This window comes from Euphorbia lathyris, chromosome 5 (assembly GCF_963576675.1).
Source record: "Euphorbia lathyris chromosome 5, ddEupLath1.1, whole genome shotgun sequence".
NCBI classification, from domain to species: Eukaryota; Viridiplantae; Streptophyta; class Magnoliopsida; order Malpighiales; family Euphorbiaceae; genus Euphorbia; species Euphorbia lathyris.
Window position 1 is genome coordinate 90952132 of NC_088914.1, and position 26644 is coordinate 90978775.

The window sequence follows — 26644 nt, forward strand, 5'->3', positions numbered from 1 at the left end:
TAATTTATCACTGAAATTCATCCATGATCTTTAAGAATTAGAAATGAAACAATAATGTCATAGAAATTCATTTTAACATCAAAACCATTCAACGTTGTATTTAATTTATCATATAGTCATCTTCATCAGATGACGATAAACGTGGACGACGCGCTAAATTGTTTTTCTATATGGATTAAATTTGTTAAAATTTTTGTCATGTCACTAAAAAGCCCAACCTAACATATTTATGTAAAAGAATTCAATTCGGAGCCATTCCTTCTTTAACCCGAGTCAGATCGGTTAAACGGGTTGAGTTTGGTGAAATGTTGTTCTTTTAAAAAAATTAATCACATAGAAAATCCGTCTAACGTGTCGTCTACGTGTTCGTGTTCATGTCAGATGTTTGTATTACAAAAATCTATGACTACCTTTTAATTTAGGGTAATTAATTTATTAGTCCTTATATTTTGACAAAACACACTGTTTAGTCCTTGTATTTTCAAAAACACATAATAAAATCCTTAATCTTTTTTTCGATGAACTGTTTAGTCCCTAACGTTTTTCTCAGTGAACTGTTTAGTCCTTGCCGTTAGACTCTCATGAAGATTTTGTTAGTCAATTTGGATTTGCGTTCTTCTTTTCCTTTATTTTCATTTCCTTTAAACTCTAATGCATCTAAAATCAATTTTGATTGTTCTTCTTTTTGATTTTCTCCTTAATCGTTCAAATTCGTAAGCATTGAGTCTGTTCTTTTTCTTGTTCTCCATACAAATAACTTCTTCTAAATTGGATTTCCTCTTCTAAAGTTTGAAGGTAAATAGTAAAGTGTAATTTAGTCATTTCCGAAGTCATAAACGGTAAAAAAATCTAACAAACAGACGGAAGGACTAAACAGTTCAATGAGAAAAAGGTTAGGGACCTTACCATGTGTTTTTGAAAATACAGGGACTAAACAGTATGTTTTGAAAAAATATAGGGACTAATAAATTAATTACCCTTTAATTTAAAGGGTAAGTAAAATCATCCAAAATTTACCATACCCATCTTCTTACTTAAAAGAAAAATATATTATTTTATCAAAAAAAAAAAAAAAAAAAATATATATATATATATTATATTATGAGTTTTGCATAAAATGGATAAAGTTCAAAACAAGCCGTGCCGCCTCTTTCATTTACCAGAAAACGCCCTTTTCCATTCCTTCTAAAACGACGCCGGCTTTAACAACCGGCAGAACCTGGTTACAAAACCTCCAAAATCGCCGCTCAGTTGAACTTTTGGCCGGTAGTGGTGATTGAACCCAGAAACCCTTTTCTCCATTTCACTGAAAAGATATGGTTTTCATCAAATCTCCGAACAACACAACAGTCGCCGTCAATCTCAACCCTAACACCACTACTCTCTCCGCCTTCAAACACCATATCGAATCCCAATTTCTAATACCAATCTCTCTTCAACGCTTTCTTCTTCCTTCTTTCAATCCTAAACCCTTAAACACCGATAATGATACCATTTCCGATTCCCTTCTCCTTTCTCACCTTGGAATCACTCACTATTCTACTCTTACTCTATTTATCCCCTTCCTCGGCGGAACTCAACCGCCTGCTCCTCCTAAACCTCGACTTGAATTCTTGAATTCGAAACCTCCAGCTAATTATGTCGCCGGTCTCGGTCGTGGTGCTACCGGGTTCACTACCCGTTCCGATATTGGTCCGGCTCGTGCTGCTCCGGATCTTCCCGATCGATCTGCTACCACTATTGGAGGAGCTTCCGGTTCTGCCCCGGGAATGGGCCGTGGTAGGGGTAAAGGGGGCGACGATGACGATGATGATGATGGGGAAGATAAGGGTTATGATGAGAATCAGAAATTCGATGAGTTTGAAGGAAATGATGTGGGATTGTTCGCTTCTGCTGAATATGATGAGGATGATAAGGAAGCTGATGCTGTTTGGGAGGAAATTGATAAGAGAATGGATTCAAGAAGGAAGGATCGAAGAGAGGCGAGGTTGAAGCAAGAAATTGAGAAGTACCGGGCTTCAAATCCGAAAATCACTGAGCAATTTGCTGATTTGAAGAGGAAATTGTATACAATGTCTGCTCAAGATTGGGAGAGCATACCAGACATTGGGGATTACTCGCTGAGAAACAAGAAGAAGAGGTTTGAGAGCTTTGTGCCTGTACCCGATACACTGCTTGAAAAAGCAAGGCAAGAACAGGAACATGTTACTGCTTTAGACCCTAAGAGCCGTTCTGCTGGTGGGACTGAGACACCATGGTCACAAACTCCGGTTACTGACCTTACTGCTGTAGGTGAAGGAAGAGGTACAGTGTTGTCTTTGAAGTTAGATAGATTATCTGATTCGGTTTCAGGTTTAACTGTTGTTGATCCAAAAGGGTATTTAACTGATTTGAAGAGCATGAAGATTACTAGTGATGCAGAGATTTCAGATATTAAAAAAGCTAGGCTTTTGTTGAAGAGTGTTACTCAGACCAATCCAAAACATCCACCTGGTTGGATTGCGGCTGCGAGATTGGAAGAGGTGGCTGGGAAGCTTCAGGCAGCGAGACAGTTGATACAGAAGGGGTGTGAAGAGTGTCCTAAAAGTGAGGATGTTTGGTTAGAAGCATGTAGGCTTGCAAGTCCTGATGATGCCAAGGCGGTTATAGCTAAGGGAGTGAAGAGCATATCTAATTCTGTTAAATTATGGTTGCAGGCAGCAAAATTGGAACAGGATGATGCCAATAAAAGTAGGGTTTTGAGGAGGGGTTTAGAGCATATTCCTGATTCAGTTAGGTTATGGAAAGCTGTTGTCGAGTTGTCGAATGAACAAGAGGCTAGAATATTGCTCCATAGAGCAGTAGAATGTTGTCCTTTGCATGTCGAATTGTGGTTGGCATTGGCTAGATTGGAGACTTATGATAATGCAAAGAAGGTGTTGAATAGTGCTAGGATGAAGTTGTCGAAGGAACCGGCTATATGGATAACTGCAGCAAAGTTGGAGGAAGCAAATGGGAATACATCAATGGTGGTGAAGATCATTGAGAGGGGTATCCGGGCGTTGGAGAGGGAAGGCTTGGTGATTGATAGGGAGGCTTGGATGAAGGAGGCTGAGGCAGCAGAAAGGGCGGGTTCCGTGGTGACTTGTCAAGCGATTATTAAGAACACAATTGGGATTGCAGTGGAGGAAGAGGACAGGAAGAGAACTTGGGTGGCGGATGCGGAGGAGTGTAAGAAGAGAGGGTCTATTGAGACTGCTAGAGCTATTTATGCTCATGCTCTAACCGTCTTCTTGACGAAAAAGAGTATTTGGCTCAAGGCTGCACAGCTTGAAAAGAGTCACGGAACTAGGGAGTCTCTTGATGCTTTGTTGCGGAAGGCAGTTACGTATACTCCACAAGCTGAAGTTCTGTGGCTTATGGGTGCTAAAGAAAAGTGGCTTGCTGGTGATGTTCCTGCTGCTAGGGCTATTCTTCAAGAGGCTTACGCTGCAATACCAAACTCTGAGGAGATTTGGCTTGCAGCGTTTAAGCTCGAGTTCGAGAATCATGAACCCGAAAGAGCTAGAATGCTGCTTGCTAAGGCAAGAGAAAGAGGTGGTACAGAAAGAGTGTGGATGAAGTCTGCAATTGTGGAGAGAGAGTTGGGCAATACAGAGGAGGAGAGGAGGCTGCTCGATGAAGGGTTGAAACGATTCCCTTCGTTCTTCAAATTGTGGTTGATGCTCGGGCAGCTTGAAGAGCGGCTTGCTCACTTGGGAAAGGCGAAAGAGGTATATGAATCGGGTTTGAAGCATTGCTCGAGTTGCATACAGCTTTGGCTTTCTCTAGCTAATCTAGAAGAGAAAGTGACTGGGTTGAGTAAAGCCCGTGCAGTCCTCACAATGGCAAGGAAGAAGAACCCGCAAAACCCTGAATTATGGCTTGCTGCTGTCCGTTTAGAATCAACACACGGGAATAAAAGGGAAGCTGATATACTGATGGCGAAAGCATTACAGGAGTGTCCAAACAGTGGCATATTGTGGGCAGCATCAATTGAGATGGTTCCCCGTCCACAACGCAGAAGCAAGAGCATGGATGCCATTAAGAAATGTGATCATGATCCTCATGTCATTGCTGCTGTTGCCAAGTTGTTTTGGCACGACCGGAAGGTTGATAAAGCTCGATCCTGGCTGAACCGAGCAGTCACACTTGCTCCTGATATCGGAGATTTCTGGGCTTTATATTACAAGTTTGAAATTCAGCACGGGACCGAAGAGAACCAGAAGGATGTCTTAAAGAGGTGTATAGCTGCTGAGCCGAAGCACGGTGAAAGATGGCAAGTAATAGCAAAAGCTGTGGAGAATGCTCACCAGCAAAGTGAAGCCATCCTGAAGAAAGTTGTGGTTGCACTTGGAAAGGAAGAGAATGCTGAAACCAACAAAACATTGGTTGCTGCTTAAGGTTCTAATTTCAAGACTTATGTTGCTTCATAGATGACATTAAATAGATTTTTGATGATGTTGAAGTTCGTCCTTGTTGTTGTGACTTCTTAACCATTTGTTGAAGTTTTAAGGAGTAGGCTAAAATCGTTTTGAATTGTTAGATTTCCTATACGTGAGGCAGTCCTCCTTTAGTCATTCTGTTCACATCGTAACAGAGCTTTGTATTCATAGATTACTTTAAATAGATTATCAATGATGTTAAAGTTTTGAGCTTTTTGTTCTTGTAACTTCTTATCCATTTGTTGAAGTTTTAAGGAGTAGGCTAAAACTGTTTTGAATTATTAGATTTCCTATACGTGAGGCAATCCTCGTTTAGGCATTCTGTTTACATTGTAACAGAGCTTTGTATTCATAGATTACTTTAAATAGATTTTCGATGATGTTAAAATTTTGAGCTCTTTGTTGTTGTGACTTCTTATCCATTTGTTGTAGTTTTAAGGAGTAGGCTAAAATCGTGAGGCGATCCTCGTTTAGGCATTCTGTTTACATCGTAACCGAGCTTTGTATTCACGGATTAAGTCAAATAGATTTTCAATGATGTTAAAGTTTTGAGCTTTTGTTGTTGTGACTTCTTATCCATTTGTTGGAGTTTCAAGGAGTAGGCTAAAAAAATCATTTTGAATTGTTCGATTTCCTACATTGCTGAATTACATAGATAGCTCCTTGTATACGTAACGCAATCCTCCTCTTTTAAGATATCTTTTTGGGTGACTTAGACATTTTGTTTACATTGTATCAGAGCTTTGTCTTCAATGTTAATTGCTCTTGCCTTCGATTACTTACTGGTTCATTCTTTTTTGGGATCGGTCAAGTTTGTTCCTTTCTGCTTCATTAAGTCACTTGATAAATTGAAGAACTCATTTACGAGATGTTTAGTAGTTAGATATCTGCAATGGTTTGCACTATAGTGATTTGAATTGTTTGCCTTGTAGAACAGAATCTACCTGCTGGTTGTATATTCAATTTGATGATGATAATTTTAGCCCCTGATAGCATAGGGTCGGCTTTAGTGTTTTTTACTTTCTGGTTGACAGCCGATTAGATCGCTTGGAGATGCATCTGCTTCCTCCGAGAAGAACTGTGTGAGGAGAATTCAATTTAATAAGGTAAGGATTTCAAAATTACTTCACAAGGTTAGTTTCTTGTTAAATACAGATTATTAATGTTCATTATGTGTGTAACTGATCCCAAAAAAAAAAAAAAATCATGCATTACTTGCCATGTGAAAATTACAATCTCTAATGCTTGTCGCGTCCTTGAATCCCAGTTCTCGTCTGTGTCCATCGTTAGAAAGTGAGAAGAATGTTTTACCCTTTCGAAAAGAGTAAAACATTTACCTAAACCTTTTGGAAGCCTACTTCATTTCTCCCTACGCTTTTGAAAACAACAACCGTCCACCACTTCTTCCCGTTATCCGGTGTTGTAGCCAGACATTATAGAAAAAGAGCTAAGATCTGCTGCTATTTCCTAATTTCCATGCCATCCCTTTGTGGTACATGATATTTGCCGATGGATAGAGTTAAAAAAAAATTCCAGCAAATAAACGGAACCTTAGTTGTCCATGGAAATCAACTTAAATAATCTTGTTGTTTAGAGTTTAGAATATATGAATACTATGCTTGTTTTTATTCTGTTCTCTCTGGTATGTGTAAAATAGAAATGCTGGTTTACTGAATGGGACAGAGGAAGCCTTAAATTTTTTTATGCAGATGCTTGACATTAAAGGCGCAGGCGCATACGGCACACTAAAGAAAAACATATATAAAATCATAAATAACAATAATTAACATTTCTAAAATGCAACTAATAGTCTCAAATAACAACAATCTTAATCATAAAATGCATGAAATAAATTCAAAATTAACTACCAACTCTTCCATAATCGCAATTGAAAATTCTAAATCTAAAGAGTAAACTTCAACCAAATCCTAAGTTAATTAATTAATAGTCTAATAAGTTAACTACTAAAAGGGATTACGATGGCTGGTGGTGGTGGCCGGTTCTCTCCTTCAAAATCGCAGGTTGGTCTTCAAAATGGAGCAGCATTTTTTGTATTGTCTTGTGATATTTCTGTCATCCAAATCTTTTTTCCTTTAATGTTCATTTCTTTCTATTCTAATAACAATTTAATTTCAGCCATAGACAAATATAGATAAGAAAGGGGTGAGATTGAAACATCCTATTTTTTAACTTGGAAGTTGGAACCCTTAAAACACTATGTTGATTCTAAATTTGCACCTAGGCGTGCCTCCAGGCAAGCGCCCACCTTTTCGCGTCTTGGGCGCCATGGATGGAGGCTAGCGCCGGGTGCCATGTCCTGAGGCCAGTGCCTTCCGTGTAGATAACTATGTTACTATGATGCTTAAAATACAATAAACATCCATTTGGGGGAAAAATGAAGAAACAAAGATAAGTAACTTTTCTTGCTATGGTTTGCTGCTGTCTCTTATCCTTCGATATTATATGTAATTCTGTATTCGTTTCGTTTTGTATGCAGAAATTGAGATAACAAGAAGCTAGGGGTGACTTTGTAGCTTTGAATAGGGGCATCAAATTGGGTTGCTGTGTCATAATCGCGTCAAATTGGGTTGTCATGTTATAATTGTGTTTTGTGATCTATATATTCCACGTGGTTATAAATGATATCACAAATGAAAATCGTACACATTGCTCTGTAAATCATGCTGTCGTGTCAAAATTGACAGTTATCTGTAGATGCGTAATTGATAGAGTGACTAAATGAAAGAGGTCTTAGGCAAAGAACGAGCTCCAAAATCATAGCAGAATCAGGTCTGCTAATAAAGGTAATAAATTTGAGATTGTGTGAACTTATTTCTCTGCATTGTATGTTCAACTTGATTAATAACTGTGAAGGAGTCGTGTAGTAATGGAACTGAAGACATATACCGTTAGAAAGACGCGGATGTCTAGTTTCCATAGAATTTTACGGTTTGTCAATATCAGATCGGTAAAGAGGTATATAGCCATTGAACTGAAGCATGGTGAAAGATTGGAAGCAATAGCAAAGGCTGTGGACTATGTTGCACAGAAACTCCTCTTCAGTAGCATTTCCGGATGCCTTTCGTGTTTACTTCCGTTTCAGTTTTGTTTGTGTGTGAAACTCCTTTGAACTTACGGTGTCGAGACCATGAATTTGTGGTTGCACTTGGAAAGGAAGAGAATGCTGCTGAAATCTGAATAAACATCAGTTGCTTGTTAAGTTGTTACTTTCTACTACTTTAAATAGAACCTTTTGAGCTCTCTGCTGTGTAACTTCTTAACCATCTGTTGAAGTTTTGATACGATAACATGATCGTTTTTCGTGTTTTTATATCATATAACGGTGACATTGCAAATCATAGAGTTCTAGCCAAAAACTGCAAATTATTACGAGGGCCTTATAGCTTTAGTGTCTTAATGATGTGAATTCAAGGAACGAGTGCCTGAAAGCTCGAAATTGGATTTGATCCTAAAGAAAGCTAATGAATCAATTGTGGATAGAAGAGAATCCTTGCGAATCAAAGTTGCAAAGATCCAAATCTAATTTCTGGACAGAAGAGAATTTTTACAAAACAAAGTTGTAAAGATCCAATTTCAGTCTTCAGCGATCTAAAGAAAAGAAATCGTGTCATAAATCGTGTCAATGCAATTGAGTTTATATTATTTCCACGTCATGTTCACAAATTATATGTAATTTTAGTGTTAATATTTATATATGTAATTTTACTACGTGTATTAATGTTTATAAATATTTATGTCAAGCTTGGATTAGCAGATCAGTAATACATTAATAATCATTCAAAAGTTTGATCAAGAAGTTATTTAACAAATCTTTGACCAACTAATATTATTTTGAGTTCTTGAATTTTATTATTTCAATTACGTTCCAAGTCATTCATATCTTGTTACCTCTATTAAAGTGATATATAAAACGTAAAATGATATAATAATTTTGAATATTCATATCGTTTTTAAATTAGTAAGCAATTCTAACACAACATAAAAATAATCCATTTCTTGTTTAATAAAACGCTGACCAGTAAATTCGTGTTGATTTCATACCGTGTTGTCGGGTTGTATACACAGTTTTTATACTGTTATCGAGTCGTATACACAGTTCCAACTAAAGAAAGTGCAGAATTTTCATATGCAAACCATTTTCATTTTAGATATTAATAGATTTATCTCATGACATTCAAATTAACTCAGCATTTACAAAAGGCACGAAAGATTCAAAAGTTTCCTACTCTAGAACAGATGTTCATACTGTTCTTTCGATGATTCGGTTTATGCAAACATCTTCTGGTACTTCTCTACGCCAACCCGACAAGCTTCTCACTTACCTCCCACAGCTTCCTCGCCTTCTCCGCGTCGCTAGCTTCCTTCGAAAGCTGGTTTTCGAAGGAAGACGAATACTGATTCCAGCTCCAATACACACCCGATTTCCCAAGCGTCGGCTCGCTCACAACCTGAGTCACAAAACCATTGTTTAGTAACGTAGAACACGATCACATAATCGATAATGTGGTTTGAGGACGAACCTGTGCTAGTCGTTTTCCTGCATCCGTTTCGGAAACATAGCCTTTCGTGATGTATTTTTGGAATGGTGGGAATAGAAGCCGGAACAAGGGAATGTGCTCCCTGAACAATCCTGTTTCCGCAATGCAACCCGGGTAGAGAGAAGAAAAGGCGATTCCCGTCTCCTCGTGGTATCGCCGGTGAAGTTCTTGCATTGTGAGCATGTTGCAAACTTTGCTGTCTTTGTAGGCTTTTGCACCATCAAACTCTCCTCCATCTATCATCGGTGAGGTGTTTACGCCGTTCAACCCGCCCGTAAGACCTCTCAGATCTCCAAGATTCGCCTTCGGGGGCACATTCCCGGCCAACGTGTTCGTGTTTCCTGCAAAACATAACAGAATCATCAAGTTTTTCCTTCTAACATTTTGCAAATACTACTCCATCCATTCCCTAATATTTGTCTTTCTAGAGATTTTTTTTGTTCCATAATACATTACGTTTTGATTCAATCCGTGCACATTAATTGACCTTTACCAAATATACCCCTATTGAAGTTGCCTTTTTATTTTGGAAATAGATAAAAATTAATTAATGGATGCAATTAATACAAAGATAACAAAGTCTTTCTAGTTAAAATTAATTACATTTCTTAATGGCTTAATACATCATTTGCCCCCTGAACTTGTCTAAAAAGCTTAATTGACCCCTGAACTTTCAAAGTGTCGCGATAGCCCCCTGAACTTGCGTAAAATATAATCAATTGATCATGGGGCCAATTAACCTTTTTGGACAAGTTCAGGGGGCAAATGATGTATTAAGCTTTTCTTAATTCTTGTGTCTTAACCTTAAAAGACAAATATTATGGAACAGAGGGAGTACTAATTAGTAGTAATCTATGTGGCACGGAAACAGAATAAAACATAGGCGGGAAATAGAAACCGATATGAAACACGGAAACACTATTAAAGAGGAGTTTCTCTATGTTGCATGGAAACGGAAATGGACACCAGGAAAAATGCTATTTCTAAAATACTATAGCTAGGAATCGGAAAAGAAACTGAAATGGAAACAGACTAAAACATAGTCTTCAAAACATAGGTAGGAAATGGAAACATATGAGGAGTTTCTCTATGTTGCACGGAAACAGAAATGGACACCAGGAAACGCTATTTCTAAAAAACCATAGCTAGGAAACGGAAATAGATACGAAACACAGAAACGCTACTAAAGAAGAGTTTCCGTGCAACATAGGAGTTTCTGTCTACCTGTAATGGAGCCAACAATGATGAGTCTCTTGGACGGAGAATCCGACTTCTTCAAATCGTCGAGCAACAACCGAGTAAGCAGGAAGTGACCGAGATGGTTAGTTCCGACGCTGAGTTCGAACCCGTCCGCAGTAAACGTCGGCTCCTTAGCAGTAGGCAAGTAGATAGCAGCATTGCAGACAAGTACATCAAGTGGTAGACCGGAACGTCGAAAGGTATCAACGAACTGGCGGACACTGTCGAGGGAAGCAAGATCAAGGTGCATAACGGTGTAGTTTTCTTTCGCAATGCCAGCGGATTTAGCCGCCTTTTCGGCTTTTAGGAAGTTCCGACATGCCATAACAATGTTCCATTTTCCTGTCTCTGCTAAAGCTTTGGCTGTTGCAAGACCTAAACCTGATGAAGCTCCTGTGATTATTACATTTCCTTTTCTTAATGTTTTCTTTGATTCTGATACTGATTCTTTGATTGATGGTGTTGTAGTAGCTGTTTGAGCTCTAATGGTGCCGAAAGATAGACCTCGTCTCGTATGTTCCTGTATACGAGCAAAGCAGTTAATTTCTGACACGACAACACGATTTAGGGAGACATATGTTGCTGTATATGAGTAAAATTGTTAAACATGACAACACGATTTACAGAGATATATATTCCTTTCTGCTTTGAGATACTAAGCCAAGGTCAGACAAGTTGTTAATTTCTGACACGACAATACGATTACAGAGAGTTAATTTCTCAAATGACAATATGATTTAAAGAGAGATATGTTTATTTATACGAGCAGAGCTTTTAATTTCTGACATGACAACACGATTTACTGAGACATATGTTCCTGTATAAGAGCAAAGCTGTTAATATCTGACATGACAACACCATTTACAGAGACATATGTTTCTTTACACGAGCATAGTTGTTAATTTCTGACATGACAACACGATTTACAGAGACATGTGTTCCTGTATACGAGCAAAGCTATTAGTTTTTGACTAGACAACACGATTACAGAGACATATGGTCCTGTATATGAGCAAAACTATTAATTTCTGACACGACAACACGATTTACAGATACATATGTTTCTGTATACAAACAAAACTGTTAATTTCTGACATGACAACACAATTTACAGAGATATATGTTCCTTTATATGAGCAAAGCTATTAATTTCTAACACGACAACACGATTTACAAAGATATATGTTCCTATATACGAGCAAAGCTATTAATTTCTGACACGACAATGTGATTTATAGAGACAATCTGGTTAACATGATTATTGTATTTGGAAACGGGAGCTCTAGTGACCCAAATAAAAAAATGGCTTAATACATTTATTGCTACCTGTGCTACGGGTTTCCTTTATGACCCCGGCATGCCTAATAGATTGAAGGGGAAATTCTACCGGACGGCAATTAGACCAGCATTGTTATATGGTATGGAGTGTTGGGCAGTGAAACACTGCCAGATCCATAAGATGTCGGTGGCGGAGATGCGTATGTTGAGATGGATGTGTGGTCATACGAGAAAGGATCGGGTGAGTAACGAAATAATTAGGATAAAAGTAGGGGTCACATCTATTGAGAATAAAATGAGAGAAAACCGACTAAGGTGGTTTGGCCATGTGAGACGTAGAGCGCTTGATGCGCCGGTTAGAAGAACCGAAGAGTGACAAAGGGATGTAGTGGTGAGGGGTAGGGGAAGACCTAAGCAAACTTGGAGGAGGGTGATCGAGAGTGATATGAGTTTACTGGGAATTGAGGAAAATATGGTAGTGGATAGGACGGAGTGGAGGGAGCGAATTTGTGTTACTCTCGACTTGATTTCACGGTTTTATATGATGGTTCATGTTAGCCGACCCCGAATCATTTCGGGACTAAGGCTTTGTTGTCGTTGTTGTTTGTTGTTGTGCTTGGTTTAACTAGCCCTGAATTCTTGTCTAATTGCATTCAATAACCCTGTATTCTTGTCTAATTACATTCAATAACTCAAAAACTTCAATTGTCTAGTAAACTTTCAAAACTTCCTAATTGACATTTTCTTTTTGGCACATGACATGACGGAGTATGTCTCCCATTTTCTAAGTCCAACAAATACTATTGAGAAACATGAAATTATTATATGAAATTGGATAAGAATAAGGATGATGTGTAACTTTTATAAATTCAGGGCACAATTGAAGTTAGGAACAAATAAACAAGACTGACCTTCTTGCTCCTTGTGAAGGAATCAACCTTAAGTTGGTTTGGAAGTGAAACTGAAGCTCCAAAGAAACCTGTCTCCTTGTGCTTTCCCTGCAGGAAGCAGACAACAAATCATACAAAATCAGTAAGGGATAAGGTAACAAAATAGCTTCAAGGTTGTTCGAGAAGTGATAATCTAGTCCCAACGTACAAAATAGCATAATTTTAGTTCCAACGTTTATGAAACGGTGCAATTATAACCAGTGGCAAATACAGGAAGGATTGGTCCACTGAGAATGCCAATTTTACACTTGCATGCTTTAAAAAAAAAATTTTTTTTTTTTTGTTAAATCGAACTCGTTCCTTTTTTTTTCCGTATATATATACATGTTATTATTTGAATGGTCTAGAACCAACTTTTACGTACCACTATAAAACTTCTCAAAAATTAAGTTAGATTTGCACTACAAAAGTAAAATTGAGTCGTTTCAAACAAACTTAGCGAAATTTATGTGCTATCACATATTAATGAAGTTAGATTTTCTAATGGCTTAATACATCATTTGCCCTTTGAACTTGTCCAAAAAGCTTGATTGTCCTCCTGAACTTTCAAAGTATCCCGATAGCCCCCTCAACTTGTATAAAATATTCAGTTAGCTCTCTGAATTTGCATAAAATATAATCAATTGATCACTCGGTCGTAAAAAAGTAATTTAAATGCAGGAGATGTATTCCACGCATCTTAGAATGTTATTACATAATTAAAAAATAGATTAAAAATGAAGTTATTATTTGCTCAACTATACAATTTTTCTTCTCTAATATTAGAACTACATACCCCGATTTTGGTTGTTTTACTTTTTTTTAAGACTCGTGTAATATATTTTCCGCATGTAACTTACTTTATTGCAACCGAGTGATCAATTGATTACATTTTGAGGGGCTAACTAAACATTTTATGGAAGTTGAGGGGCTATCGAGGCACTTTGAAAGTTCAGGAGCCCAATCAAACGTTTTGGACAAGTTCAGGAGGCAAATGATGTATTAAGCCTTTTCTAATTAAATACAATCTCAATTAGAGCATCTCCAACAGTCTCTTAAATTGGCTCTTAAGTTAAAATTTAAGGAGGGAGAATAAAAAATCAGCTCCAACAGCAGGCTCCTCAAATCACTAAGAGACTCCACATCCTCTCTATTAATAGAGAGCCTCTCTCCACATTTTAGTGTCTCCTAACTTCATATTTTATTAATTTATTATTAATAAATCTCTCTCCTCACACTATTGGTAATATAATAATAAATAATAATTTTAATAATAAAATAATAAATAAAGAGTGAATATAAGGAGCATTGTTGGAGATGATATGTCTTAGTCACTTTTAAATTAAGAGTCAATTATTTATATTATTTAGGCCTAATACACAAATAACCCCCTAAACTTGTCCAAATGTTGCAACTGCCCCCTGAACTTTCAATTGTAACAACTTACCCCTCAAACTTGTCTAATTGTAAAACATAACCCCTCAAACTTGTCCGATTGTAAAACATAACCCCAAATTGCTGAAATGGACTGCAATTGAAGAAACACGTGAAATACAAAAGATGCAATGCTCGTAGAAGGTGACAATCAGATCTTTGGTGTGATACGAATCCGGAGAAACATTTTTACGGTTGCTTCAAGTACGGGGTAAAAAAATTTACCAATTTGGGGTTATGTTTTACAATTGGACAAGTTTAAGGGTAAATTATTACAATTGAAAGTTAGAGGAGGCAGCTGCAACATTTGGATAAATTCAGGGGATTGTTTGTGTATTAGGCCTATTATTTATAGAGAATTCACTGAGAGTCTCTTGGAGATTCTTAGTTAATTAACCACCCCAACCTTGATTTATTGGAAAATAGGGGACTGAAACCATTCATACTAGGAATAGTTCCAATGAACCCGGGCCGAAACCATCCATGATAGAAGTGGTTTCGGTGGCCGAGGCCTGGCCTCCTCCAGGTCCGCCTCTGTCACTGTCCCTGCACTGATTATAGGGCTAGATAACAGAACTTAAAGCTAAATTGGTGCCATTTCACAAAAATTGAGCATCAAATTCCATTATCCAAAACTTTAATCACACTATTTCACAAATGTTAAGTCTAAAATAGTATCGTTTTGGCGAAATTGATACTTTTGGTACCTCGTCCCCATAATTAGTAATTAAGAAGTAGAAGAACAAGCACATTTCAAGATTTCAAGATTGAAGCAAGAGAAAGTAGATTTGGTAAACAGTAAGTGACTGACCTCTTTGTAGACGGAGATAGAAGAAGGAAGTAAAGAGGCTGCTTTGAACGCCATTTTTGAAAGCCTGATTCTGTCTCAGCTTTTGTTGAAGACGAGAGCTTAAGTGAAGAATTGCAGAAGAAAGTTTAAGAAATTATCTTCTTTAATGGGGGAGATAAGAGAAAAGTTATCGGCTGCTGACAGGATATGCCACGTGGATTTCTATTATCCAATCATCTCTTAACCTTCAGATTTTCTTTGATATATTTAGGACACCAAGCATATTGAGGGTAGGGGTGAGTATGGTCCGGTTCGGTCTAAAAATCGAACCAAACCGAATTGGACCGAACCAAATTATCTTTATTTTTTAAGATTAAATCAAATCAAATTATAATTCGGTTTGGTCTGAATCGAACCGAATTATTTCGGTCCGATCCGGTTTGGTTCATGTTTGGACCAAACAAAGCATTAGAGACCTACAACTACTTGTGTCTTGACTAACTAAACAATTATATAAAGATAATAATCATATAATTAGTTTTTCTTTTGTATATATAATTAGTTGAGAGAAAAAAAAAACATATTTAATTGTTTTTTCTTTTCTATATATAATTAGTTAATTAATTTAAAACCTTAAAACTAAAAGTAGTACATATTGTATTTTGGTTTGGTTTTGTTCGGTTTTGGACCGGACCAAACCAAACCGGATCGAAAATCAAACTAGCTTAAAAATTAGGACCGAACCAAACCAAATTATAATTCGATCGGGTTTGGTCCGGTTTTTTCAGTCTTTGGGTTTTCGGTTCGGTTCTGCTCACCCCTAATTGAGGGCCATGCTCTTTTACATTTTTTCTTTTATTTCTAAATTTCAATGTTGTTGAATTGTATCCTGAACTATGCAGGATGACGGAGTGGAATAAGTATCCGTTTGTTTTCAACTTTTTGAACTGCTTTTTGTCTTTTAAATCTAAATAAAAGTTAAAAAACGTTTGGCTGCTTTTTATAGAAAAAAAAAATCAACTAATATCTACTATCTATCAGTAACAGCAACCCTAAGTAAACAAGGAGAAAGAAATAAAATAATTATGAATTTCGTTGTCTGTTGTTTTAGTTGCAGAACGAAAATAATCAAATAAGACAATATATTAGAGTTGTGGATTTTTTTAACAACACATACATGTGTTTGTATTAATAAATTAAGTGGATTGTTAAATACCGTCCTCATTTTACTTATCACTGCCTCCATTTGGATTTTTTTCCCTTCTCATAATTTTGATAAAAAACTGAAAATTCTCTCTTCAAAATCCCAAACCCGAACAACAATAATTGAAATTATGAAAATAATTGATGCGTGACAATTCAAGAACCCAAAAATGGATGATTACGAGTCAGAAACATTAAAATTTACGTTTCTATCAAAGAAATCATGAAAATAATACATATTTTTGTGTCAATTTTGTATTTTTCGTCACAAAAAAATTAACGATTTTTTATAAAAAAAAAAATTATGCCTAGACGGATGAATCTAACGCCTGGCCTATGGGCAGGCGGGAGATTCATCGCCTAGGCATAAACCATGCGGATTCTCTAAAAAATAAATTTCAGTTTTGAATTTTTTTATGAAAAGACGGTAAAATAGAGATAACCGAAATAAAACTAATAAAAAATGCATAAATAATATATTTTTAAAATAATTAAAATTAAATACTAAAACCAAATAATATGATAAAAAAGATTTGGTTAAAATTATTTTTTAGGATAAAAAAGTAAAAATAAATAAGTATAAGGATTAACAGTCAAATTAATCTAAGAGATAAAAAAAAGTATAAACAATGAGTATAAGGATGAAAGCAAAAATCAAAAAGTAAAATTTGTTTAAAAATATTTTTTAAGGAAAAAAATTAAAAATATACAAATACAATGATCAAAAGTGAAGTTAATCCAAACATAAAAATAAATAAATATATGAATCAAAACAAAAATTAAAAACTAAAATTATAAGGATTGTAGAGGCTCAAGCTAGTAAATAAGTGGAAATGAAATAGAAATTTTTAGAGGGTTGAGTAATGAGATTAGATAAGTAGAAGTAAACCTAAAACTAAAAAAAAAAAGTAAACAGAATGATTGAATTAATAGAACAAATATCAATAAAAGGAATGAAACATATTATTTTCTTTATCATTTTTTGAAACCTCTCAAATAAATACCTCCTAAAATGTTGAAAAATATCTCTAACATTGATAATTAAGATAAATTTTACTACTAACGTTTAAAATTGTGCAATTTTACTTATAATATTAGCAATCAATACCAATTTAATTATAATGTTCACAAGTTGAGTCAATTTTAGATACCATCACAAAACACAAATATTTTATTCATGTATTCTGCATAAGTTGCGTATTAGTTTTTTTTTTTTTTACATTTTTGTAATTTTATAATAAAATTAAAGATTAATATGTTTAAATTCGAGAAAATGTTTTTTATCCAACTCGTATAGAACATAGTATAATTTTTTAATTTTTTGTCATATATATATATATATAGAGTGAGGCTATAGAGAGGGACTCCCTTACTTTCTATTCTAAGGGAGTAATAGGTTTCCACTAGTTACCAAACACAAAGTTAATTAAGTAAATTTAATTAAGGGTAATTAATTTATTAGTCCCTATATTTTAACAAAACACACTGTTTAGTCCTTGTATTTTTAAAAACACACAGTAAGGTCCTTAATCTTTTTCTCTGTGAACTATTTAGTCCTTCCGTCTGTTTGTTAGATTTTTTACCGTTTATGAATTCAGAAATGACTAAACTACCTTTTACTATTTATCAGTCAAAAGCAATTCACACATCTATGTCTTTCTCTCACAACTCGTGCTCACAAAAAAATGGAGAAATGATTGAATCCCTAACACATAATCGAATCACTCATGCTCACTCTTCCTGTTTGAATTGAAGGTAGAAATCGACTCAAATCTCTCTCGTGTACTCTTCCTGTTCGAGTGGAAATCCCCTTACTCTCAATGGTGAGTTTAATTTCCTCCATATTCTCAACTCATGTTAGGGACTAAGCAGTTCACCGAGAAAAACGTTAGGGACTAAACAGTTTATCGAGAAAAAGGTTAGAGACTTTACCGTGTGTTTTTGAAAATATAGGGACTAAACAGTGTGTTTTATCAAAATATAGGGACTAATAAATTAATTACCCTTTAATTAACTAAAATCTTAACCAATTCACGTTTCCTCCCTCTTCATTCACCCTTCTTTATCTAACATTAAATCCGAACTCCGGCCAGCCAGGGTGAGTTTCCGTCAAAACAAATCTCCTTTGTTTCAGCAATAATGTTAAAAATCCTAATAATTTTTCAGCAATCGTCCTAACTCCATTTCTCACCAAGACTTATCAGCTAGTTGATGATCCTGCAGTCGATGACATGATTTCATGGAACGAGGATGGATCGACTTTCATCGTTTGGAAACCTGCTGAATTCGCCAGAGATTTGCTTCCTAAATACTTCAAACACAACAACTTCTCTAGCTCCGTTCATCAGCTCAACACCTAGGTGAGCCTCTTTTTCCACATCATTTATTTCCTTCCTTTATAGTTATGCTGTTTGGAAGTTGTTGAATCATTCATGTTTTCTGATTCGATTTGCAGGGATTTAGGAAAGTAGTGCCGGATCGGTGGGAATTTTCCAATGATTCTTCAAGAGAGGCGAAAAAGGACTCCTGCACAATATTTAGCATCGGAAAATCTCTCCAGCCGTGGGAACCGCGACAGGAGCTGCTCCGGCAATTACCGTTGCTGCAGTCCCGTTGGCAGCGCTGCCGATTTCTCCAGCCAATTCAGGCGATGAGCAGGTTATTTCATCGAGTTCATCACCGGCGGAGGCGATGATTGGCACTTCGATTATGCGTACAACAAGCTGTACTAAGACGTCAGAAGTTTTAGAGGAAAACGAGAAACTGAGGAAGGAAAACGCACAGCTGAGCTGAAAGGCTTGTGTAACAACATAGCGACATTGATGCGCGGTTATGTTTCTATTTGTCCGGAAGGTCATAGTAATACGGTGGACGGGAAACTCACCATGACTGGCAGGAGTTTGGATTTAATAAAGCAAAGAGAGGGAGATAGAGAACTTGAATAGTTTAAAGATGAATGAAGAGGGAGGAAACGTGAATTGGTTAAGATTTTAGTTAATTAAATTTACTTAATTAACTTTGTGTTTAGTAACTAGTGGAAGCCTATTACTCCCTTAAAATTAAGGGAGTCCCTCTCTATAGCCTCACTCTATATATATATATATGTTTTTTTGGTTGACAAAGAAGGAGCATATATATATATGTTTGTGATACGTAGGCAATGGAGATGACAAGATTGATGACTGGAATACATTTTGATGAATTACTTCTCAAATTGAACAAATTTGTCAATGTTAGGAATAAAATTGCACAATTTTAGAAGTTAAGGGTAAAAGTGCTCTTTGTTGCCAATAATGTGGTAAAATTGCACAATTTTATACAATAAAATTACTCTTGACCGCAACTTTAAAAATATTTTTTTTTTGACCTTATCGCTAATATGTTTGGTTTTGGCTCCTGATTTACTATTTAGTAATATTGTCCCCAAATCTGTTTAAAAAAATTTATTTTTGTTCCCTAATCTATTATTTGGTAATATTTTAACCCACGACTACCCAACAGGGGTGAGCATGGTCCGGTTCGGTCCAAAAACCGAACCAAACCGAATTGGACCGAACCAAATTATCTCTATTTTTTAAAACCAAACCAAATCAAATTATAATTCGGTTTGGTCTGGACCGAACCAAATTATTTCGGTCCGGTCCGATTTAGTTCATGTTTGGACCAAACAAAGCACTAGAGACGTATAACTAACTGTACCTTCACTAACTAAACAATTATATAAAGAAAATAATCATATAATTAATTTTTCTTTTGTATATATAATTAGTTGAGAGAGAAAAAACATGTTTAATTGTTTTATCTTTTCTATATATAATTAGTTAATTAATTTAAAACCTTAAAATTAAGAGTAGTACATATTGTATGTCGGTTTGGTTTTGTTCGGTTTTGGACCGGATCAAACCGAACCAAACCGAAAACCAAACTAGCTTAAAAATTAAGACCGAACCAAACCAAACTATAATTTGGTCTGGTTTGGTTCGGTTTTTTCGGTCCGGTTTTTTCGGTCTTTAGGTTTTCGATTCGGTTCTGTTCACCCCTACCCAACATAGGAGTAAATGTAATTATATAATAGATTAGTGGGCAAAAGCTAACAGTTTGGCTAAGTAAAAAGCATATGTTATTCCCGTTTTCAAAAAAAAACGAAAGCATATGTTATTAAATAATAGGTTAAAGGTTCAAAATCAAAATGCATTTTGAATAAATAAGGAAGCAAATAGCTCTTCAATCCTTTTATAACGAGAATAAAGTTTAAATTATTCTGTAATATACTTTTTTTTAAATGTCGATATATTCTTACGTTGAAATAATAAAATTTTATTCTTAATATTTTAATGTTAAGTAATTTTAAACTTAAACAATGTTAGAGTTTTGGCCATTTGGAATCAAGATAGTATTCACATACACTCTGATAACCACGACATTAAATGTAAAAATATATTTTATTTATTATACATAAAGAATGGTAATAATATTAAGAATTACGTTTTGATAATATAAATTAGTTATAATTTCCTAAATTGATATTTAGGAAAAAAAGCCCCCTCTTTTTTTTCCTACCACCATCTTTAGTCCTTCTTCCATAAATTAAGTTTCAATCTCACAATTTAAGGCCCAAAGAAAAACTCAAAATTTGGGCTATGAACCATTACATGTGCAGACTAAATGGCCCTTAAATAAATCCATAAAGGGTCAAATACATGAATATCATAATTAAGTACAAAATTACAACTAAGTCATATCATCAAACTTAATTCTTAATATGTCATTATTCTCTATATATTATGATTTTATATCATAGTTTAAAAATTCTAGACTCCAATTCATAAATCATAAACCCTATACAATATATTCTAGATTTCTAATTTATAAATTCCAATCCTCAAAATATATTAAAAGTACTTATTTTACTAGTTTGACATAATCCAAAATTATGATTTGACATAATTGTAAATAGTTCTTAAAAGATGAATTTCCGTGTAATTTTCCCATAAATTAAATATGTTTGTATATAGTGGATTAACTGGATCATTAATAAAAGAATTATAAATCTATTAATTAATCAATTAAAATTGAGTATTATATATCCTTTTAATTATTATTTCCGTAAATTAATTTAGGGCTAATACACAAATAACCCTTTAAACTTGTTCAAAAGTTGTTACAATTGAAAGTTCGGGGGAGGGGGGGCAGTTGCAACAGTTGGACAAGTTCAGGAGTTATTTATGTATTAGGCCATTAATTTATAATTAGATCGATTAACCATTAGTAATTTTAATAGATTTTTTTCCTATTAACAATCAAGATCTAATGTTTTTCAAGGATTTAAGATGTAATTATGATCTAATGTTTTTCAAAGATTAAGAGGGCTGTTTTAGCTTTTCAGAGTAGTGTTTAATGTTTCACTCTAAACTATAGAAAATATAGTATTTGGTTAGATTTATACAACAAAATATTAGCTTTTGATGCTTTTCACAAAAAAAACCATTGTATTTATTTAATGTTTACAAGATCATCATTCTTATTGGCACAAAAACATGTTTTTTCCGTTAACGTTATTTATATCTCTATAATATTATTACCGGAAGAATAAAAGTTTACTTTATTTAATAAATTTTTATTTAGTTATTTAGCTTATTTTTATAAATTTATATATTATAATTTTTATTGTATAATTTATTTCTTGATTAATTTAAAACATTTCATATTAGATATTTTACGTACTAATAATAACCATTTAACACAATTTTACCAAACATTAATAATTAATCAGCTAATAACAAACATTTAACAAGATTAGTAACAACAACTATCAGCTAACAGATCCTAGCAATCATGGCAGGCCACAAAATCTCTTAGTATTCGTTTGGTTCTATTTTTTGGAGTCACTTTTTATCTTTCAATTTTAAGCAGGAGATACATTTGGTAAGAATTGTTGATGAGGGCATCTTGTCCGCAAACATGAACCCGGATACTATTAACGAGGCACGAGAGGAACCACCGGAGGAAAGCAAGGGCAACGACTTTCAACCAAGCACACGGGCGTGTCTAAAAGCGCACGGAGCGTGGAGACCTCTATTTCCGAAGGAAGGCTGAGCGACTCAGCCACGCGGGGCGTCCCAACTAGTACGCGGGGCGCGGGTAGCAGTTTCGAGCGAAAATCATCTCAGGAGGTCAAGTACGCGGGGCGTACGCCTAGGACGCCACGCGTAGATCCCAACCAACAGGGCCACCAAGTTCAGGAGCTCAACTACGTGGGGCGTAGTCCCGAAGACGCCGCGTGTAAGGACCATCAACGAGCGTCCCCAAGTTCAGAGACTCAAACACGCGGGGCGTAATTCCAGGCACGTGGGGCATACTCTGCTGGAAGGATACTTCTCCTCCAACTTCTTACCAATAGGGGACCATTACTATTGGCGCTTATTTATTGTTTTACCACCAACCCTTTATTACTAAACTGTCATGGACTCTTTCCTTTCCTATTCTACCCTTATACACATGTTTTGCCCAAAACCCTATTCATGGGCTTTTAGTCTTTTCTCTTCTTATTTAGGAGAGTATTTAAACTCTCTTTTTGGTAATGTTTAGCAACTTTTTTTGAATTAAAACTAAAGAGCCTCCATTCGAGCTTGGATTTTCAATCCTTGGGTTTACTCAACCTTCTAGTTTGAGCTAGAGAAGATTGCACTCTTTGTTGGTTTACGATTAAAACCTCCAGTCGATTTCAATCTACATCAGTTGGTATCAGAGCCGAGTCGTTTTCCTTCCCGGAGACTTCTTCTCGGAAATGGTTCAACCACGTATCACAAACAAAGCCACCGGATCCATGGAACAAAGAGTTGAGGCGTTAGAAGGCAACGTGAAGCATCTAACGGAGTCTCTAAGAACGTTTGAGGAAAGGTATGACACGAGTACCCGAGAGATTCTTCTTGCCCTTGAAGAACTAAATATCGACACCGCAACACTCAAGCTCTTCTAACCGGCACCGGCGGCAAGAAGAGCACACCCGACTTCAACTTGAGCGACAACCCACTCCACCTCCTAGAAGGAATCATGCACCACAACTACCAATGGGCCTTAGGGTTCAAGAGGTAAGACGAAACAATCTCGTAGTCATTGGAAATGTGGATAGTGATAGTGATGGGGATTTATTTGATGACTATGATATGCCTATGATTGCTAGAAATATGGGGATTAGGATGAATGATGATGTTTTGAATGATAGGCCTAGGAATGACATGCATGTGAATGATGTTGTTGGTCCCACGTATGTGCGTGCCAGGAATATAGATATTGTGCATGATAGTGTTGTAGGTGGTTATGAGAGGGAGAATGTTGGTTTCAATGATCAGTATGGGGGTCCGGGTAATGAAAGAGGCGGATATGGGAGAGAGCCGAATTTGAGAAGGGCATATGGAGGTAATCTTGAACGAGATGATGCTTTTAAGTTAAAAGTGCATTTCCCGTCGTTCGGGGGAGAACAAGACATAGAGGGTTTCCTTGATTGGTTGTTAGAAGTGGAACAGTTCTTTAACTATCCGGGAATACCGGAGGATTGGAAAGTCCGTTTAGTAGCTTACCGGTTGAAAAAAGGAGCTTCGGTTTGGTGGGATAATATGAAGGAAGGGAGAAGAAGTGGAGGGAGGGAGCCGATTAGATCTTGTCTTAGAATGAAATCGATGTTGCGGGAGAGGTTTCTACCATCCGACTACGAACAATACATTTACAGTTCCTATCGGAATTGCTCACAAGGTGCAAGGAGTGTGCACGAGTACACCTCGGAGTTCTTGCGGCTTTCGGCAAGGGCTAACTTGTCGGAAACCGAAAGCCAAAAGACCTCAAGGTATTTTGAAGGATTGAGGTACAGCATCCAAGACCAGATGGGGACGCAAATGGTGATTCGGGTGCAGGACGCCCGTAATTTAGCATTAAAGGCCGAATCACAGTTGAGTTTGAGGGGACGTGAAGGCTATAGGAGAGCCGGGACTGAAGGTACTTATGGAGGGAGAGGAGCTCCTAAGGGGATTGATAAGGGTAAGGGTATTGCAAGTTCAAGCGATCCTAAGGCGTCAAGTGCGGGAAAGGCACCTAGTGGAGATGTGAGGCCTTTTAAGGCGACACAACCCCCTAGGTGCAACAACCCCTATGCGAGACCGGCTCCATTCAAATGTTTCCGATGCAATGAGCCGGGTCACCATTCTAATGAGTGTCCCAAGAGGAGAAGTGCCAACATGGTTGAGCGGTATGAAGATGATGATGAGTACGATGATGAGGGAGATGTTTGTTGTGACCCGATTGATGATGATTACGAGGGAGATTATGATGGTGGGCAAGCCGTACACGTGGTGAGGAGACTCTTGATCTCGAGTAGAGTGGAAACGGACCAACGGCATCAATTGTTCCGAACCCGATGTCTAGTTCAAGGGGTGAAGTGCAGTGTGATTATTGACAGTGGTAGCCAAGAAAACATCATTAGTGACACAACGGCTAAGAGGTTTGGGTTGGTCATTGAAGCACATCCGAGCCCGTATAGTGTGGGTTGGATCAAGGATGTAGGAAAGCTGAAAGTCACTCAAAGGTGTAGGGTACCTATTGAGATAGGAGAATACCGGGATGAAGTCTATTGTGACGTTGTGGAGATGGATGCTTGCCACCTATTGTTGGGACGTCCGTGGCAATTTGATAGGGATGCTACCCATGCCGGAAGAAAGAACACCTATCGGTTTGTGAAGGATGGGATTCATTATGTGCTCACACCTCTTGTAGGCGAATCCAAGACTAAGAAGAAATCTACTTTGATCGTTTGCCCAACTCACAAGGCGTTTATCAACAAGTGTGAGGAAAGTCAAACGGTCTATGTAGTGATGGTGAAATCTAACACACCGTCGGAGAGGGTAGGTAGCGAAGGGGAAGAAGTTCCGGAAAAAGTCGGGAATTTGCTTAATGAGTTCCGTGATGTGTTTCCGGAGGAGTTACCATATGGGCTACCACCCCTACGGGACATCCAACACCATATCGATCTTGTGCCGAGAGCTAGCTTTCCTAGTCTACCTCATTATCGGATGAGTCCCAAGGAGAGTGAAGTGATCAAGGAGAAGGTGGAAGAGTTGATAAGAATGGGCTATGTTAGGGAGAGCATGAGTCCATGTGCGGTGCCGGCTTTGTTGACACCCAAGAAAGATGGGTCGTGGAGAATGTGTGTGGATAGCCGAGCCATCAACAAGATCACTATTCGGTACAAGTTTCCGATTCCCCGACTTGATGACATGCTTGATCAATTGGGTGGGTCCAAGGTCTTTTCCAAGATCGATTTGAGGAGTGGGTACCACCAAATCCGGATCAAGGCGGGAGATGAATGGAAGACGACGTTTAAGACGCGTGATGGATTGTGTGAGTGGCTAGTGATGCCATTCGGGATGACCAATGCACCGAGCACTTTCATGAGGTTGATGAACCAAGTATTGCGTCCGATGATTGGGAAGTTTATGGTGGTCTACTTTGATGATATTCTCATCCATAGTAAGATGTTGGAAGAGCATGTGGAGCACTTGAGGACCGTACTAGCTTTGCTCCGGGAGAACCAACTCTTTGCCCACACTAAGAAGTGTGACTTTGTGATGGAGAGCTTGGTGTTTCTCGGGTATGTGGTCAGTGGGAGTGGTATCCGGGTTGATGAAGAGAAAGTTAGAGCTATTCGGGAGCGGCCGACTCCGAAGACCATTGGGGATATTAGAAGCTTTCATGGGTTGGCTACTTTCTATAGATGGTTCATCCGGAATTTCAGCGCTATTGTGGCTCCTATGACCGAGTGTTTGAAGAAGGGTAGAGGCTTCAATTGGAGAGATGAACAAGAGAGCAGTTTCACCTTGATAAAGGAAAAGCTAAGCACCGCTCCGGTTCTAGCGTATCTAGATTTTGATAAGCTCTTCGAAGTTGAGTGTGATGCGAGTGGAGTAGGAGTTGGGGGAGTATTAATGCAAGAGAAGAGGCCCATAGCTTATTTCAGTGAGAAGTTGTGTGACTCGAGACAGAAGTGCGCCACCTATGACAAGGAGTTTTATGCGGTAGTGTGGGCTCTCAAGACGTGGGAGCACTATCTCATCGAGAAGGAGTTTATGTTGTATATCGACCACCAAGCCCTCAAATACTTGGGAAGTCAAAAGCAACTCCGGAGCTCCATGCATGCTAGATGGTCCGCTTTCGTGGATAAGTTCCCTTATAAACTTCTTCACAAAGCGGGTCAACAAAACAAAGTGGCAGATGCCTTGAGCCGAAGGATAGCTCTCTTGAAAACAGTAGCCTTGGAGTTAGTGGATTTTGAGCACATCAAGGGAGAGTATGAGGAGGATCCAGACTTTAGGCTTGAATGGGAGAAGTGTAGGAGAGGTACCGAAGAGAGTGGGTATCAGTTAGTGGATGAGTTTCTCATGAGGGGTAGCCAATTGTGCCTTCCAAGTACGTCCATACGAGAAAGAGTGATCCGAGAGTTACACGGAGGGGTGTTGGGGGGACACTTCGGAAGGGACAAAACCTTTGAAGCGGTTAGCTCCCGTTACTTTTGGCCTAGAGTAAGGAGGGACGTGGCATACATCGTGGAGCGATGTGAGGCGTGCCAAACATCTAAGGGGCATGCTACTAATGCCAGACTACGCATGCATCTCCCGATCCCGAAGACTATTTGGGAAGACCTCTCCATGGACTTTGTGTTGGGGCTGCCGAGGACTCAACGGGGTATGGATTCCATCTTTG

At 37.3% G+C, this 26644-nt stretch overlaps 2 protein-coding genes and 1 pseudogene across 3 annotated transcripts; 2 read left to right on the forward strand and 1 right to left on the reverse strand.

The window, feature by feature from the left end:
- The first annotated feature begins 1132 nt into the window (after positions 1 to 1132).
- Positions 1133 to 7750, forward strand: LOC136228678 (protein STABILIZED1). 2 transcript variants are annotated; one of them, XR_010688807.1, is made up of 3 exons: positions 1133 to 4422; positions 5498 to 5569; positions 6961 to 7750. XR_010688807.1 is itself a non-coding variant. In XM_066017126.1 (2 exons), exon 1 carries the CDS (start codon positions 1317 to 1319, stop codon positions 4419 to 4421), a length of 3105 nt encoding a protein of 1034 aa, XP_065873198.1. In that variant the 5' UTR covers positions 1133 to 1316; the 3' UTR covers position 4422; positions 5401 to 5419. The 2 variants fall into 2 exon arrangements, 1 of the variants encoding a protein (XP_065873198.1); XM_066017126.1 differs by lacking the exons at positions 5498 to 5569; positions 6961 to 7750 and adding an exon at positions 5401 to 5419.
- Positions 7751 to 8611: 861 nt separating this feature from the next.
- Positions 8612 to 14869, reverse strand: LOC136230425 (protochlorophyllide reductase). Its single transcript, XM_066019488.1, has 5 exons — positions 14714 to 14869; positions 12451 to 12537; positions 10247 to 10781; positions 9005 to 9363; positions 8612 to 8932 (listed from the first exon to the last, which is right to left on the reverse strand). The coding sequence occupies exons 1-5, from the start codon at positions 14765 to 14767 to the stop codon at positions 8777 to 8779; spliced, it is 1191 nt and encodes a 396-aa protein (XP_065875560.1). The 5' UTR covers positions 14768 to 14869; the 3' UTR covers positions 8612 to 8776.
- A 1655-nt stretch (positions 14870 to 16524) lies between these two features.
- Positions 16525 to 18730, forward strand: LOC136229929 (heat stress transcription factor B-2b-like; annotated as a pseudogene).
- The last annotated feature ends 7914 nt before the right edge of the window (positions 18731 to 26644 follow it).

Excerpts from the sequence above, each read along its gene's own strand:
- LOC136230425 (XM_066019488.1), bottom strand. The coding sequence starts at position 14,767 with ATGGCGTTCAAAGCAGCCTCTTTACTTCCTTCTTCTATCTCCGTCTAC. Across the intron at positions 12,538-14,713 it reads CTATCTCCGTCTACAAAGAG|GGAAAGCACAAGGAGACAGG; the intron begins GTCAGTCACTTA and ends TGCTTCCTGCAG. Across the intron at positions 9,364-10,246 it reads CATTGTTGGCTCCATTACAG|GAAACACGAACACGTTGGCC; the intron begins GTAGACAGAAAC and ends TATGTTTTGCAG.
- LOC136228678 (XM_066017126.1), top strand. The coding sequence starts at position 1,317 with ATGGTTTTCATCAAATCTCCGAACAACACAACAGTCGCCGTCAATCTC.